The following is a 16,784-nucleotide window of genomic DNA, read 5'->3' on the forward strand; positions in this document are numbered from 1 at the left end:
GCAAGAGAGAAATGGTAGATTCGGGCCTCCTAAGATCCTAGAGCCTCTGCAAATGGGACCCCTCCCCAGCCCCCTTCCTCTGCCAGCCCTCTCGGCCCCTCCCCTGCCTCCTTGACACTTGAGGTTTTAAGGTAGAGTTCCTTGGCCATCCAGATCCCATCTGGGCTCAGACCTGGCCCAGACCTTCCACGCTGGGCAGTTCCCCCGGTGCCACGTGTCATGTCGTGCAGCACATGGTGCTCAGGTCAGACTGGTGATGCCGACACGCTGGGCTCTGGGCATAACTGCTCCCTCTGCCATCAAAATGCAGCCATGCTAAAGAGCAGCAGCTCAACAGCAAGTCAGTCAATTGTGGCTCTGGCGACAGATACATGGGTGGTGCTGGCCCAGGGGGAGGTGGCAAGGCCTAGCCAGGACCGAAAGACACACGTGCCAGGCACAGAGTGGAATCAGCAGATGCTTGGTGCCCGAGCATTTGGGGAGCTGTCCCAGCCTCATACTACCTTTGTCCATCCTCTTACAGTCCCAAAGCCACTGGTTCCAAACCACAGGGCTAGGAGGAACGGTCCCACAGGCTCATCCAAGGATTCTGACCAGGTGAGCTTAAAGGCTGAGAGGAGATTCTGCAAAGGAGAAATGGGGCTCCCTGAGGCTCAGATTTCCAACTGGCCAGCCTCACTTCCTTATACTGGCTCAGGTGCCCCAGGGTCCCATAAGCTAGGGAAGACACAAGGAGAGGAAAGAGGCATAAGGCCTCACTCTGCCAATAATAGCCTTAGACATCAGTCTTGTGAAGGTCACTGGCACCTTTCAGAGTATGGTAACAGCTATGGACTCCAAAAAAGTGTGCAAACATATACTATTTTAGAGGGTTCATAGACCCTCTAATTCTACTGATATCTCCTAGGTTAAGCGCCTTGACTATAAACTAGCAAGAGACAAGGGATTCTTTGGCCCACATTTTTCTTTACTTCAGCTGTCCACTCAGCTCAGCAGCACCAGCCTTCCCCTCCTAGGCCAAAGCAGGAAAAAAGAAAGGGAGACAAAACTCCAGCCAGTCCATCTCGTTGTTTTTGTTTGTTTGTTTGTTTTATTTGGGGTTTTTACTGAAGATTTAGTAAGTGGTATTTCCATGAGATACCATCTCGTGGAAACCAAAAACCACTGTTTGGGAACTGCGTGATTATCAACCACCCTGTGCCCCAACAACCCCTAGAGAACCCAGGTACTGGACTTTCTCGGGGCGCTCCTCTCGTGAGTCCCCACTTCTTCTAACCAGGGTGGCTCTTAGCTCAGTGTTCTAGCCCTGTCCCCAGGTGAGCCTGTCGCTCTCCGCTCCATAGGCTACGACTGAGAATCCTGACATCTGAGGAGAGGGCGAAGGGGCCCGAGCTTGCCAGCAAACAGAGGTAGGGTCTGTGCCCCTTCCTTCCCTGACCCTCCGCCCCTCGTTCTCCCAAGAGTGCACACCCAATGTGGGGGATCGGTCCAGGTCTGTCTCAAGAACTCGGGGTAGGAGCATTGATGAAGTCACCTCTGCAACTCAAAGCAGAGCACCAAGTAGCCTTGGTTTGAGACCCACAGGCTGGTGGCTGGGGAGGTGGGGGTAAACTCACAAGCCCATTCTCACCCCACGGGCTCCATGCCTTTGCGCATGCGTAACACCTCGAGCCAGACTCTAACCCGGTCCGGCCCACGCATGCGCAGCTTTTCGGGGCGCCACCGGGGCGGGGCCCCAAACTTGGGGGGGTCGTCCCCGGCGGCACTCTGCAAAACTCCATTTCACCCCCAACTCCTCTGAGAACCCTCAGAGGCGAACCGCGAGGTCTCACCATTCCTAGACTGCCAGATCCAACAATTTCTCCGCGGCGACGGTAGCAGCCGCAGGGCCAAAGCCGGCTTCCGTGAGGTACGTCTACTTCCGGTTAACGAACCAGGGGCTGGCAATCTCTTCCGGTTCGTCTTGGCAACGTGTGTGAAGGGGGCGTGGCCATGGTACGGAAAGTGTAAATATTTTACTAATAGCGGAAAGTAAAGGCTTTCCTAGTTGGGACAGCATATAGGGAAACGTTAGGGATTATAGGCACCGGAGAGGTAACCCGGCTTGAGGGGTTGGTTAAAGGGAAAGGCGAGACTTAGGGCGAGACCGAGCGGAGCTAATTGAGGCGACGCAGGGAGGGGCGGGACCGCGGACTGGATTTCGACTTCCAAATTCCCACGAGGTATAGGAGTCTGAGGGTTGCACAGGACGTTATGCATTGTTTGACTCCTCCAGAACCTTTAGAGAAACTTCTGTCAGGCCCGCCTGCTAGGCACTAGTCGGAGAGATAATGTAGCTAGGGAGATGTGGCGGACAGAAAGGGCAGAGAGGCTCTCTGAGGAGCGGATGGAGGATCGTGGGCCGCTTTACTGAGAAGGAAGAGACCCTGCGAGAAGGAGTAGTGTCCACTTGGTCCCGTCAGCCGAACCCCACCTGGACGGCTGGGGCCACTTGTGGTCGCCGGGAGGTAAGAGAGAAAACCAATGGAAGCACCTTCAGAGGAGAGTGCCTTGGAAGGAATCTTGGGATGGGAGAATGAGCCTGTCGGAAAAATTGGGAATTTGGGGCTGTGAGAGATGTTCCGGAAAACTAGAAAGACTGTTTTCTAAAAGAGGAATTCTGTTTTATGCTTCCTTTGCGAGGTGCTAAAGTGTAGCAGCTATAGAGAGACATACTTCAGCTCAGAATAAGAAAGATTCAGTTCCAAAGCTGTCCATCAGAGGTGTCAAGCACACATAACATGGACATTGCCAGGGAATTCAAGTGTCAAATGAGAGACTGGCCCTTTTGGCCCTGACAGTATACGATGGCCCTCTGCTTCAAGAGTACCCACCTCATTTACTGTTCTGTGGACTTGCTTAATGAGTATGTGCTTATTTTAACTCCCATGAAAGATTTTGAGTTTTATTTTTTAACAGGCACTTGATTAAATATATTATGTAAACTTGTGAAAATATCAGAAAACCAATGAAATATTTTTTTTTTCTTGAGACAGAGTGTCGCTCCATAGCCCAGGCTGGAGTGCAGTGGCACAATCTCGGCTCACTGCAACCTCCGGCCCCCGGGTCTCGGTTCAGGCAATTCTCCTGCCTCAGCCTCCCGAGTAGCTAGGATTACAGGCACGCGCCACCATGCCCAGCTAAGTTTTTTTTTTTTTTTTGGTAGAGACAGGTTTTCACCATGTTGGCCAGGCTGGTCTTGAACTCCTGACCTCATGATCAGGCTACCTCGGCCTCCCAAAGTGCTGGGATTACAGGCGTGAGCCACAGCACCCAGCCTGAAATAATTTTTATAAAAGGTAATTACACAGAACATTAATAATATTAATGTTATTAAATATATATGAATTCATGATAACTATTAAAAACATACAAAGGAAAAGACAGTTGAAGGAAATGCACCGGAATGTTAACACATGTCCAAGTGGTAGTAGTAGTAATTTTTCTCTCTAATTATTTTCCAATTTTTTAATACATGGTTTTTAAATTTTGTTGTTTTTTTTTTTGAGACAGAGCCTTCCTCTGTCACCCAGGCTGGAGTGCAGTGGTGCGATCTCGGCTCCTGCAACCTACACCTCCCGGATTCATGCGATTCTCGTGCCTCAGCCTCCCGAGTAGCTGGGATTGCAGGTGTGCGCCACCATGCCTGGATAATTTTTGTGTTTTTAGTAGAGGTGGGGTTTCACTATGTTGGCCAGGATGGTCTCAAACTCCTGACCTCAAATGATTCACCCACCTCAGCCTCCCAAAGTGCTGAGATTACAGGCGCGAGCCACTGCACCCGGCCGTATTTTATAATGAAAAAAAAATAGGTTCTACACAACTTCTTTTTATTGATTGATTGATTTTGAGGCAGAGTCTCGCTCTGTCACCCAGGCTGGAGTACAGCGGCACAATCTCGGCTCACTGCAACCTCCACCTCCCGGGTTCGAGTGATTTTCCTGCCTCAGCCTCACAAGTAGCTGAAATTACAGGTGCCTGCCACCACGCCTGGCTTATTTTTGTATTTTTAGTAGAGACGGGGTTTCGCCATGTTGGCCAGGCTCGTCTCGAACTCGTGGCCTCAAATGATCCACCCGCCTCAGCCTCCCAAAGTGCTGGATTACAGGCGTAAGCCACTGCCCTGAGCCACAACTTCCTGAGTGAGAGAGGAGAAGGGAAAACTCTTGGCTTCCAGCTGCCTGAGGTAATTCCTTCCCCCAAGGTGACACGAGGGAAAGGTGGTGGTCACCATCATCTCCTATTTGGTGCCTGGAAACTCAAACTTCCCCTCTGGTCCTCAATCGTCCCTACTATTGGATAAAAAGAAACCTAGGCACCCTTGTGGTATGGATGCGGGGATTTCTAAAGGGCTTCCTGCTCAAGATTGTGTTTTCTGTTTACACAGCGTGGTGGACTATACTAGCTATACTTAGTATATATAGTACAGTATCTATACTAGATGAAAGTTCTCAGGATGGTCTTCTATGAAGAGGTGATGACTGAGCTGAGATTTGATGTCGATAGGCAACCAGTCATGCAATAAGGTGGGGTACACTGACACCATCAGAGGGGATAGCTCTGGCTCCAAAGCAGGAAGGAGTTTGGTGAGTTTGAGGAATAGGAAGGACCCCGGTGTGGCTGGAGCAGGACGATCAATAAAAAGAGGGAAAGAGTTGAGAACAGAGAAGTCATCAGTGGGCAGCCCATGCCAGCCCGTGTAGTTCTCAGTATGGATTTTGGCCTTTATTCTTGGTTCATTGCAAAGCTCTTAAAGGATCACAGGCAAGGGCATCCTGTAATATGATCTAAGTTTGAAAATGATCCCTCTGCTGCTTGTGAAGACTAGATTGCAGGGGGCAAAAGAGGAAGCAGAGAGATCAGATTAAAGGGTATTGCAGTGATCTAGGTGAGAGGTAAAGCCAGGTGGTTTAGCTGGCATGTGGGGGTGGTGAAGATGGACAGGAACTGTGACTGTGGCACATTTTGGAAATAGAACCCCAAGGAGTTGCTGATGGATTGGATATGGGATATGAGGGAAAAGGAAGAATCAAGGACGAGACTGAGATTTTTGGCCTGAGAACCTGGGTGAATGGTAGAACCCCCTGCTTCAGAATATATCCAGAATGTGACCCTATCTTACCAGTTTTCCACGGTCTGCTGGTCCAACTCCCCATTATCCATTATCTGTTACCTGGACTATAGCAAGAGTTCCCTAACTGGTCTCCCAGCTTTCATCCTTACTGCCCTTCTTTAGTTTATTCACAGCAGCTGGGGTATTCCTATTACATTGGCAATCTACTCACATCCTGCTTCTGTTCAAAGTCCTCCATCTTCCTCAGGATAAAAGCTCAAGGCCCACCCCCTGTTGCTTCTCTGACTTCACCTCCTGCTCTTCTCACTTGCTCTTTCAAAAATTTCAGTCCTCATCCCCTGCTCACTGTACCTCTTCTTGGCTTTCTCCTTAGCCCTTATTATCTTCTAATTTACTTATTTTTTTCTGTTTACTGTAGGTTTTCCAGTAGTAGAATGTAAGCTTTAGGAAGGCAGGGTTTTTGTCTACTTTGTTCACTGCTATAGTAGGTGCTTAATAAATATTTATTGAATAAGTATCTTATGTAAATTGACTGCAGAGAAGTCTGTGGGAGGAGCAGGTTTGTACAGGGGCAGAAAAAAAAAGTTCTGTTTTAGACATGTTAAGTTTGAGGTGCCTGTAAGGCATCTCAGTGGTGCTGTAGAATAGAGAGGTGGGCACATTAGTTGGGTCAGGGAAGAAGCCTGGACTGGAGATATCCACTGGGGAGTCATCATCAGGAAGATCTGGATGTGGATGCTTAGGGAGAGAGTGTGGATAAGAGAATGAGGAGGGCTCAAGACCATTGCATGGGACATGCCAACATTTAGGGCAAGGCAGAGGAAGAAGGGCAAGAAAATAAACCAAAAGAAGAATGTGGATAAAAAGAAAAGCTAGCAATGGCACCCATTATCCAGCTTCCAGTTAACTCTTCCTGGCTCTAGAACAGTGATCCCCAAGCATTTTGGCACCAGGGACTGGTTTTGTGGAATACAATTTTTCCACAGACGGGGTTGGGGAACATGGTTTCAGGATGAAACTGTTCCACCTCAGATCATCAGGCATTAGATTCTCATAAGGATCGTGCAACCTAGATCACTCGCATGTGCAGTTCACAATAGAGTTCTCCCTCCTATGAGAATCTAATGCCACCGCTGATCTGACAGGAGGCGGAGCGCAGAGCTCAGGTGGTAATGCTCACCCGCCTGCTGCTAACCTCTTGCTGTGCAGCCCAGTTCCTAACAGGCCACGGCCCAGTACATGTTGGGGACCCCTGCTCTAGAGTAGTCTTTCATAGTCAGGCACTCTTTCCCTGGGGTTGATGTGGTTTACAATGGAGGCCACATTCATGGTTCCTCCTGGATCTTTGCTCAGGTCCCCAGGCTCCATCTTCTGGGGGATTAGAACACAGTGGTTAAGAACATAGGCGCTGGCCAGGCCTGGGAGCTCACGCCTGTAATCCCAGCACAGTGGGAGGCCGAGGCCTGCAGATCACTTGACCTTAGGAGTTCAAGACCAGCCTGGGCAACATGGCAAAACCCCTTCTCTACTAAAAATACAAAAATTAGCCAGGTGTGGTGACACACACCTGTGGCTCCAGCTATTCAGGAGGCTGAGGTAGGAGGACTGCTTGAGCCTGTAGAGGTCAAGGCTGCAGTGAGCCATGATCACACCATTGCACTCCAGCTTGGGCGACAGAGTGAGACCCTGTCTCAAAACAAACAAACAAACAAACAAACAAACAAAAAACTCCTCCAAAAATATAGGCTCTGTGAGTACGTAGAACTAAACAATCAAAAAGAACATAGGCTCTGGAGCCAAAGTACGTGGTTTGAAACTGCCTCTATCACCTATCAACTTATGACTTTGAGCAAGTTACATTACTGTGCCCCAGTTTCATCATCTGTGGGGAAATAATAGTCCCCACTTCATTAGGATGGTTGTGAGGAGTAAATGACTACTGAAACACACACGTGGTATATAGCAAGTGTTCAAAAAATGTTAGCTGTTGTTAACTGCTCTTAGGGCTTAGGTCTGAGTGCCTCCTGCCAGGTGGTCTGACTCTAGGACCCAGACTTTGATAGCACAGCCCCTCCCCACTCTTGTCCACTAGAGCAGGACTAGTTGCTCTCTTAGCTAGGGCAGCTACCTCCTGGGACCCAGTCAGAGGACACAGGATCTTGCTGCTGTTGGCTCAAGTATTTTATCTTCCTAGGGAATCAAATCAAATAAAGCTATTGACCAATACTAAGTTACCTTGGGATTCACAATGCAATTTAAGTCAGCGTACACTCTACTTGAGATCTGTATACTGTGTTTTTTTGTTGTTTGTTTGTTTCTGTAAGGGAAAAGAAACTATCAGCAAAGGAAGATTCTCATGCACAGATTGAAACCCTCTGAGATATTGACCCCCTAGGTTAGAGAATCACAGACAAAACTGTATGAAACCTCCAGCCTCTAAGACATGATAAACACATTTTACTGCAAAGGCCAGCATCATGCTCACTGAAGAAATCTGGATTATTCTGATTAATTAGGTATGTTACAAGGATGGTCCCATGACTCTTTTTATTTAATTTTCCTTTGGAAGTACTGGCCTACGTAATTAAAGAAGAGAATGAGATATAAAAACTAGAAGAGTTAAAATATTTATGATATGATAGCCTACATGAAAAATCCAAGGATATCAACTGAAAAACTAATACAAATAAGATATTTTAGGAAAATGGGTAGAAATGAGTATTTTTTTAAAACCGCCTGTTTGAGAATATGAGAGAATAGATTGTATTGTTTACAACAGCAACAACACAGTAAACCAAGCACAATAAATGTGCTAGATCTAGGTACCTGCATTAGTCTGTTCTCACACTGCTATAAAGATAATACCAGAGACTGGTAATTTACAAAGGAAAGAGGTTTAATTGACTCACAGTTCCACTTGGCTGGGGAGGCCTCAGGAAACTTACATTCATGGCAGAAGGCGAGGTAAAGCAGGCAACTTCTTCACAAGGTGACGAGAGAGAGAATGAGTGTGAAAGAGGAACACTTACATAGCCACCAGATCTCGTGAAAAGTCACTATTACGAGAACAGCATGGGGGAAACTGCCCCCGTGATCCAATCACCTCCCACCAGGTCCCTTCCTGGACATGTGGGGGTTATGGGGATTACCATTCAAGATGAGATTTGGGTGGGGACACAGAGCCAAACCGTATCAGTACTCAAAACTAAAATGCCACCAAAGGAAGTTTGAATAAATAGGAAGGCATATTCTATTTTTGGGTAGAAAGACTCACTATTATAAAGATGTCAGCTCTCCATAAATTAATCCATAAATTTAACACAGATCTAATAAAAATACCAACAGAGTACGCAACCTGAATATAAATTCATATGGAGATTTTTGCATCAGGGATAACCATGTTGCTTCAGTAGCATCCTCAGAATGAAAACAACCAACCAAAACAAAAAGAATAGCCATGAGAACATTTTGAAAAGTAAGGTTAATGAGAGGAGAAGCACTGTACCACATATTAATACAATAGTTAAAAAGTAAATCCAGAGGACACTAGCACACGCATAAACATTTTGATCAGGAGAACATAATAGGCCAGGTGTGGTGGTTCATGCCTGTAATCCCAGCACTTTGGGAGGCCTAGTTGGGCAGATCACCTGAGGCCAAGAGTTTGAGACTAGCCTGGAAAACATGGTGAAACCCTGTCCCTACTGAAAAAATACAAAAATTAGCCTGGCATGGTGGTGTGCACCTGTATTCCCAGCTACTCAGAAGGCTGAGGCAGGAGAATTACTTGAACCTGGGAGGCAGAGGTTGCAGTGAGCTGAGATCGCGCCACTGCCCTCCACCCTGGGTGATAGACTGAGACTCCATTTCAAAAAAAAAACAAAGAGAACATAATAGTCCAGAAATAGACCTGAGGCATTAAAAAGTTTAGTAAATGATAAAGATGGCATTGTCTGTCAGTAGGGAAAAGATGGATGATATACTAAGTAGCATTGAGACAATTGTGTAGTCACCTGGAGAAAAATAATGTGTCTCTTTTCAGTTCTTACACTAAAATAAATCCATATGGAACAATTATGTTTAAATAAATGTTAGAGGCCAGGCTTGGTGGCTCATGCCTGTAACCCTAGCACTTTGGGAGGCCGAGGCAGGCAGATCACTCGAGGTCAGGAGTTTGAGACCAGCCTGGCCAACATAGCGAAATCCCGTCTCTACTAAACATACAAAAAATTAGCCAGGCATGTTGGCAGGCACCTGTAATCCCAGCTACTTGGGAGGCTGAGGCAGGAGAATTGCTTGAACTTGGGAGACAGAGGTTGCAGTAAGCTGAGATTGTGCAACTGCACTCCAGCCTAGATGACAGAGTGAGACTCCATTTCCAAATAAATAAATAAATGTAAAAGAGTAAAACCACAAATTTATAATGTTACAGTAGAGAAAGTGTTTTCCAGAATGGCACACATTTTCTCATAGCTTTAAAAAAAGACAAATTCTGTCAACATAAAAATCTATAATTTCTACAGAGCGAAAAACACCATAAACAAAGACGAATGGCAAAGTAGGGAAAATATTTGCAACCCGTATCATAGTCAGAGGGGCTAATTTGCTTAATATGTACAAAATCTCTACAAATCAATATGAAAAATAGCAAGTTCAATAAGAAAATGGGATGGTTAATGGAAAGATAAATGGCTGTTAAACATGAAAAAATACTCAACCTCACTCACAAGACAATTGAAACTACCTTTAGTATAATTTTTCACCCACTGATTGGCAAAAAACCTAGATGTTGGACACTTAGCCTTGGCATAGTTGTAGGGTAATAAGCACTCTTGTGTTGCTGTTAGAACTGTAATTCATTAAGACTTGTCAGAATTACAAATGCATAGAATTTCTGATCCAATGTACTTTCACATATGCAAAATAAGTTACATATAAAATTATCAGCCAGATGTGGTGGCTCACACCTGTAATCCTAGCACTTAGGGAGGCCAAGGTGGTAGGACTGCTTAAGCCCAGGAGTTCAAGACCAGCCTGGGCAAAGTGGCGAGACCTTGTCTCTACAAAAAAATGAAAATTAAAAAATTAGCTGGGTGCAGTAGTCCCAGCCACTTGGGAGGCTGAGGTGGGAGGATCTCTTGAGCCCAGGAGTTCAAGGCAGCAGTGAGCTATGATCACGCCACTGCACTCCATCATGGGACAAAGTGAGACCGCCTCTCTTAAAAAGAAAAAAAAAAGAAAACAGTTATCAGCTGGAGCATTGTTCATATTAGCAAGTTTAGCAAAAACCAACTCACACATCTCTCACTAGAGGACTGATTAAATAAATCATTGCACATGCATACAATGGAATATCATACAGCCAGGCTGAAGAGCTGTCACAAAAATCTTTATAGGCCATGATTGAACTTTATCCTAAGAAGAATGAAGAGCCATTAATGAATTTTTAAGCAGAAGTGTGGAATTAGACCTGCATTTTAGATGTCTCTGGCTTAGTATGGAGCATAGATTGAAAGAGTAAAACAGAAGCCAGGGAGATTAGTTGGTGGCCCAATTTAGGGTAGTCACTGAGGGGAAGACACAAAAGATGTAGACGATGACAGGGCTTGGTGAGAGATTGCATGAATGGGTGCAGGAGCTCAGGCACCTATGATGCCCAGTTCAGGTTTGGCAGTGGATAAGGCTGGCAGATATGCATTGAGACCAGAGGCACAAGTAGAGCTGCAGGGTTGGGGATGAGAAGGAAAGGTGATGAATTTCATTTGCGTTGATTGAATTGGAGGTGCCAATGGGCAGCCAGTTGGGATGTGCAGTTGAGCGTTTGCATATACAGCTCTATGACTCAGAGGAGAGATTGGAATTGGGGATGGATTTGGGAATCTTCATCGTACAGCTGATGTTTGAGGCAATAGGGCAATCTGAAGTCATCTTGGGATGTCCTGTGGCATGAGAGGAGAGTCCAGGCACTGGAGCAGCCCCTAGGGAACACAGGCAGAAGAGAATGAAAATCTGCAGGAGCTGGAGGAGTGTGGGGAACGTGGGTGGGAAACCAAGAAGAGCATCATATCACCGACCTCAAGGAAGAGTGTGCTCGGGTTTTACTGGTGTCTGTCTCTCCCTTGATTTAAAATCCTCCACATAAACTGGGTTTTATTTTTCTTTGTTTTCTCCCCATCTGTCTTATCCCATCTTCAATCGGCATGAGGTTTTGTGCATAATAACTATGTCTGTGGACAAGCAAAGGCATGAGTGAGTGACTACAGTTGTAACTGGTGCTTTACATGACTGTTGTGCACACTCCACACCTGCTCCTCTCCTTGCTCTCTCTGTCTCCATTCTTTAAATTCTCCACGTTGTCATCAGTGGCTCTCCATTGCCTACAGAGGAGCATCCTCTGGTTGGCCTTCAAGCCCATCCACATCCAGCCCCAGCTGGGCTTATCTCCTACAACACGTGGTGTGGAACTACACCCAAGCTGGCCACTTGCTGCCACATGAACATGCTCTGTGCTTACACTGTCCTTTTCCCTTGGATTTCCTGCCTCCTGCCCCCTGCGATAGTTCCACCCATCCTTCCACATTTCATGGAGATCTCACTTAGCCCCAAAGGCCTCCCCAAACCTTCACTGCCATGAATGTCTTCCCCGTTCTCTGTTGCACTTTGTCTTGCATTCCCACACTAGCTCCCTACCAGTTACTACTGTTTCTCCACACTGGAGTGTGAGGGGAGTCTGTCCCAATGTCACCATTCCTCCATGACTTGCCTCCCCACCTTTTCAAGTCTCTACTCAAGCATCACCCTGTGAGGCTTGCCATGACCCCTCTGTTTTCATCGTTAACTCCAGCACTTGGCACAGTACAATTGCTGAAGGAGTGGTGGGTGGATTGTGAGTCCTTGGGAGTTCAGGACAATACTTGAATTTATTTCTGTAACTGTGCCAGTGCTTTGCATCCAGTCAGCACCCTGTGTTTGCAGTAGGCTCCTGGGAAATGAGTTTTACTCACTTCCGTGCCCCCGCTGCCTAATACAGATCATGGCACCACAGTAGGCGCTCAATAAATGTTTAAGGAATCAATAAATGAAAAATTACACATTTAATTGCCTTCAGGAGCCTCCAGAGAGGCCACTGGTTGTACAAACTCACTGGTTTGTGTGTGCTTCCTGCCAGCGCTGACAGGCTGCCTTATGGGCTGGTGACAAGCTGTGTCCTGTAAACCTGGCTGTGCTGAGGGACAGCGACATGCAGCTCACAGAAAGCACTAGGGCTGTCATGGTGGCCAAGCATTTAATACAACGATTGTGGCATTCCAGGCAGAAACACAGCCCGGAAGAAGCCTCAGAGGCAGCCAAGGAGGGGTGGGAGCACTTACTCCTTAGGGAAAGCTTGACTTGGTTTCTACTGTGTGCATGGCCCTCTGAGGGTCGGGGTAGAGGGGAAGCTACAGCTGTGAAAGCAACTGGGCATCCGTCTTAAAGAGTTTCAGGTCTAGTGGGGTTGAGGACAGGCTCACCGATAATCCCAGAACAAAGGCAAGATGGACCAATGCTGGAAGAGATCCACGCACAAAGGCAGGAGAGCCCCCAGGAGAAGGGGAGGCTTAGGGAGGATTAGTGGAAGCTTCGTGGTGGAAGGGCCATCTGAGCTCATTGACTAAGCTTTTTTTTTTTTTTGAGACAGAGTCTCACTCTTGTCTCTCCAGCTGGAGTGCAATGATCTCGGCTCACTTGAATCTCCGCTTCCCAAGTTCAAGCGATTCTCCTGCCTCAGCCTCCCAAGAAGCTGGGATTACAGGTGCCCGCCACCATGCCCGACTAAGTTTTGTATTTTTTAGTAGAGACAGGGTTTCACCATGTTTGCCAGGCTGGTCTCAAACTCAACCTCAGGTGATCCACTCACCGCGGCCTCCCAAAGTGCTGGGATTACAGGCGTGAGCCACCACGTCCGGCCTTCATGACTAGGCTTTCTGAATGGGGTGGGAATTGAAACAGCTTCCAGCTGGTCTCCCTGCGCCCTGCTCCCAGTCTATGCTCATGGTTGCAGCCAGATGATGCTCTTGAAGGGCAGATGATGTCACTTCTCTGCTTAGAATTCTGCAATGGCTCCCATTGCATTCCGGGTGAACAGAGGTCCTTACGGTGGCCTACAAGGCCTTGTGTGATCGGCCTCCCAGTGGCCTCTGCAACGTGGCTCCTCTCACCCTCCCACTCACCCACACCAGGTATCCCGGGCACCTTGCTGCTCCCTGAGTGTGCCAGGCAGGCTCTCACCTCAGCCTGCTCTCCCTGCCTGGCACGCCCGTCCCGCAGCTCACCTCCTCACCTGCTTCAAGTCTTTACTGAAACGTCCTGCCATGCCCTCTCTACTTTAAATGGTAACACCCACTCCCCTGCACTCTGCTGCCTTATCCCTCTTGAAATTTGTGTTTCTCCATGGAACCTTTTACGTTCTGACATAACTGTGCATTTTACTAACTTATTTTTGTTTCTTGTCTTTTCCCCCCAAAGAATGTAAGCTTTGTGAAAGCAGTTTTTTGTTTGTTTGTTTTTTCAGACGGAGTCTCGCTCAGTCGCCCAGGCTGGAGTGCAGTGGCACGATCATGGCTCACACAACCTCCGCCTCCCGGGTTCATGCCATTCTCCTGCCTCAGCCTCCCGAACAGCTGGGACTACAGGTGCCCGCCACCACGCCTGGCTAATTTTTTGTATTTTTAGTGGAGATGGGGTTTCACCATGTTAGCCAGGATGGTCTCGATTTCCTGACCTTGTGACGTGCCCGCCTCGGCCTCCGAAAGTGCTGGGATTACAGGCTTGAGCCACTGTGCCTGGCCATGAAAAAACTTTTTAAAAATCTGTTTTACTCACTACAGTATCCCTAACACCTAGAACATTGCCTCATGTTAGGTGCCCAATAGGTACTTGTTGAATGAATGAATGAGTAAATGAATCAATGGGGCCATGCTACATGCTTGAGGAAGTCCATGGGAAGGGCCTCCTGGCAGAGCTCCTAAAAATGGCTGCCCAAAGGGTCATTTGCAGGGACAGATCTCTGCCATACAGAGCAGAGGACCTGCTGGGGGTAGGCGGTCAAGGGAGGAGGAAGGGGCCCCAGTCCAAGGGAGAGCAGACTCCACCACGAGTCCTCTGCAGGATCCCCGTGTCCCAGCATGGGTCAGGAATGCCTTCTCCCTCTGCCGCACTTGCTGTCCACGCTCCACCTGCACCTTCCCAGGAACCCCACCAGCTCCCCTCCTGTCACTCTTCCCGCAGTTCCCTCCCTTCTAATTCCTGAATTCCCGGCCCCTCTCCAGGCCTGCTGAGGCCCTTAGACGAGCACTTTGCTGCCTCCTTGTGGCTTCTGCAGGAAAGGCTCCTCTCTTCCAGAGAGTGAGGATACGGGGTGTCTAACAGACAGCCTGGGGGTGATGAGAGAGGAAACCGAATCTCCTTGACTACTGGCGGCCTGAATCACTGGCAGCTGCCTGCTCACAGCACTGCTGCCAGTGGCAGTGAACATCTCTGTGGCAGCACCCTGACTGGTGCACCAAGCTGGACTCAGGCTTTGGTTGTTCAAGGCTGCTCAGCTCCCGGGAAAGAATGTGAGGCAGCAGTCAGACCCCAGGGCCTGCCTCAAGAGTCACTGAGGTCAGTGACTAGTGTATCCAGCCTCCACCTGCTCAGCTTCCTCCCAGCTCAGAGGCAATAAATAGTGTTTGAGGGGTGATGAAGCCACCAGCCAGCGCAGGGCCTCCCAGAGTGTGCAGAGAGCGGGGGCAGGGTGTGACACAAGAGCCAGGGCCAGGGTATGTAGAACTGGAGCATGGGAGGCCACTCAGCCTCCTAATTGGCTAATTGGCTGGGATGTTATATCCCGGCCAATTGTTTTTTGCAGGTAACAGATACTTGCTTAAGCTAATTGCCCCCAAATGGAGGAATATTCTAGAAGGCTCCTGGGTTATCTAGTGGACCCATAACTCACAAGACTGCCTGAGAAGACTGCTTTATTTCTTACTCTACTGGGTAACTTTTTCTTTTTGGCTGCTTTCAAGTTCTTCTCTCATCTTTGGTTTCAGGTTTGACTATGATATGCTGAGGTATGTTTTTCTTTGTATTTATCCTGCTTCAGTTCTCTGAGCTCCTTGGATCTGTGGCTTCTTGTCTTTAATTTTGGAAATTCTCAGTGATTATCTCTTCAAGTAGCTCTTTAAATATTTCTTCTCCCTTCTCCTTCTGGGACTTTGATCATATGTGTGTGAAACCATTGATATTGTCCCACACATCTTGGGTGTTTGGTTTGGGGGTTGCTGGTTTGTTTCTTCTCTCTGTGTTATAGTTGGCTAATTTTCTATTGATCTTGCCTCAAATTCACATATTTTTTTGCCTTGCTTTTGTCTAGTTGGCTGATAAACCTGCCAAAGGATTTCTGTATCTCTGATGTTAAGATTTTCTTTTCTTTTTTTTTTTTTTTGAGACAGAGTCTCACTCTGTCACCAGGCTGGAGTGCAGTGGCACAATCTCAACTTACTGCAACCTCCACCTCCTGGGTTCAAGCAATTTTCCTGCCTCAGCCCCCCAAGTAGCTGGGACTACAGGCATGCGCCACCACGCCCAGCTAATTTTTGTGTTTTTAGTAGAGACGGGGTTTCACCGTGTTGGCCAGGATGGTCTCGATCTCTTGACCTCATGATCCGCCCACCTCGGCCTCCCAAAGTGTTAGGATTACAGGCGTGAGCCACTGCACCCGGCAAGATTTTCATTTCTGACATCTTCAAGTTTCCATTTCTTTTGTACAATTTCCTACTCTCTACTCAAATTCCACATCTGTTCCTGCATGTTGCCCACCTGTTAGAGGCAGATCCTGTAACATGTCAGATGTAGCTACCTTCAAATTCCTGCCTTCAAAGTCCTCACGTGATAGTTAACAGCATCCCAGCCATACACATCTTCTCTTCTTGAGAAGTTGACTCCTCTGATCATAGAGTCATGTTCATCTGTTTTCTGACTTTTCAGACCATGCATAGCTTTCCCCTCCCTGGCTCTATGCCTGGGTTGTTTTTGAAGGGGTTTTCTCCTTTCCACTGTATGCCTCTTTGCAGTTAGTCAAGGCTAGAGTGGACCCTTCTCCCATGTCCCCTTCCACATTTGTTTTGCTTCCTCATCTGAGGCTGTGGGCCATGCAAGCAGAGCTATGGCCAGTCCCCGAATATGGCTTGAAGCAATGCTCAGAAAAATACTCCTTCCCATGCCTTGTCTTCCCTGAATTTTTTGGGGGTAGAAGCATTACATTGACCAGAAATGTCAACTTTGCTCTGAAAAAAAATTAGGCTCCTGTATAGTATCAATGAACCTCATCACTAGAAAAACACCAGACACACACACACACACATATTTACACATATATACACACGCATACACATACATGTATACACACATACACATACATTTATACACACAAACATTTATACACACACATACACATATACACATATATACATACACACATACACATGTGCACATACATACATAAATACATCCACACCTACATAAATACATACATACATACACAAACATGTATACATACACACACACATATATGCACAAAGATACACACACATATATATTTGTCTTCCAACCCTCTTGGCTTCACAGCTTGGCCTGTGCAGGCTTTCTTTGC

General features: G+C 47.3%; 1 protein-coding gene across 2 annotated transcripts in view; it reads right to left on the minus strand.

Annotated features, from left to right (window-relative positions):
- MCRS1 (microspherule protein 1) overlaps positions 1-2,005 on the minus strand; it is a 9,858-nt gene extending 7,853 nt beyond the window's left edge. The window contains exons 1-2 of one of the 2 annotated variants that reach the window (XM_054445532.2): positions 1,833-2,005; positions 504-623 (exon numbers count right to left, since the gene is read on the minus strand). In XM_054445532.2, coding sequence (XP_054301507.1) covers positions 504-513 — 10 coding nt within the window. In that variant the 5' untranslated portion in view covers positions 514-623; positions 1,833-2,005. The remainder of the gene's footprint in view (positions 1-503; positions 624-1,832) is intronic. The other variant, XM_054445533.2, reaches the window with a different exon arrangement.
- Positions 2,006-16,784: the final 14,779 nt, after the last annotated feature.

This window comes from Pongo pygmaeus, chromosome 10 (genome assembly GCF_028885625.2).
Source record: "Pongo pygmaeus isolate AG05252 chromosome 10, NHGRI_mPonPyg2-v2.0_pri, whole genome shotgun sequence".
NCBI classification, from domain to species: Eukaryota; Metazoa; Chordata; class Mammalia; order Primates; family Hominidae; genus Pongo; species Pongo pygmaeus.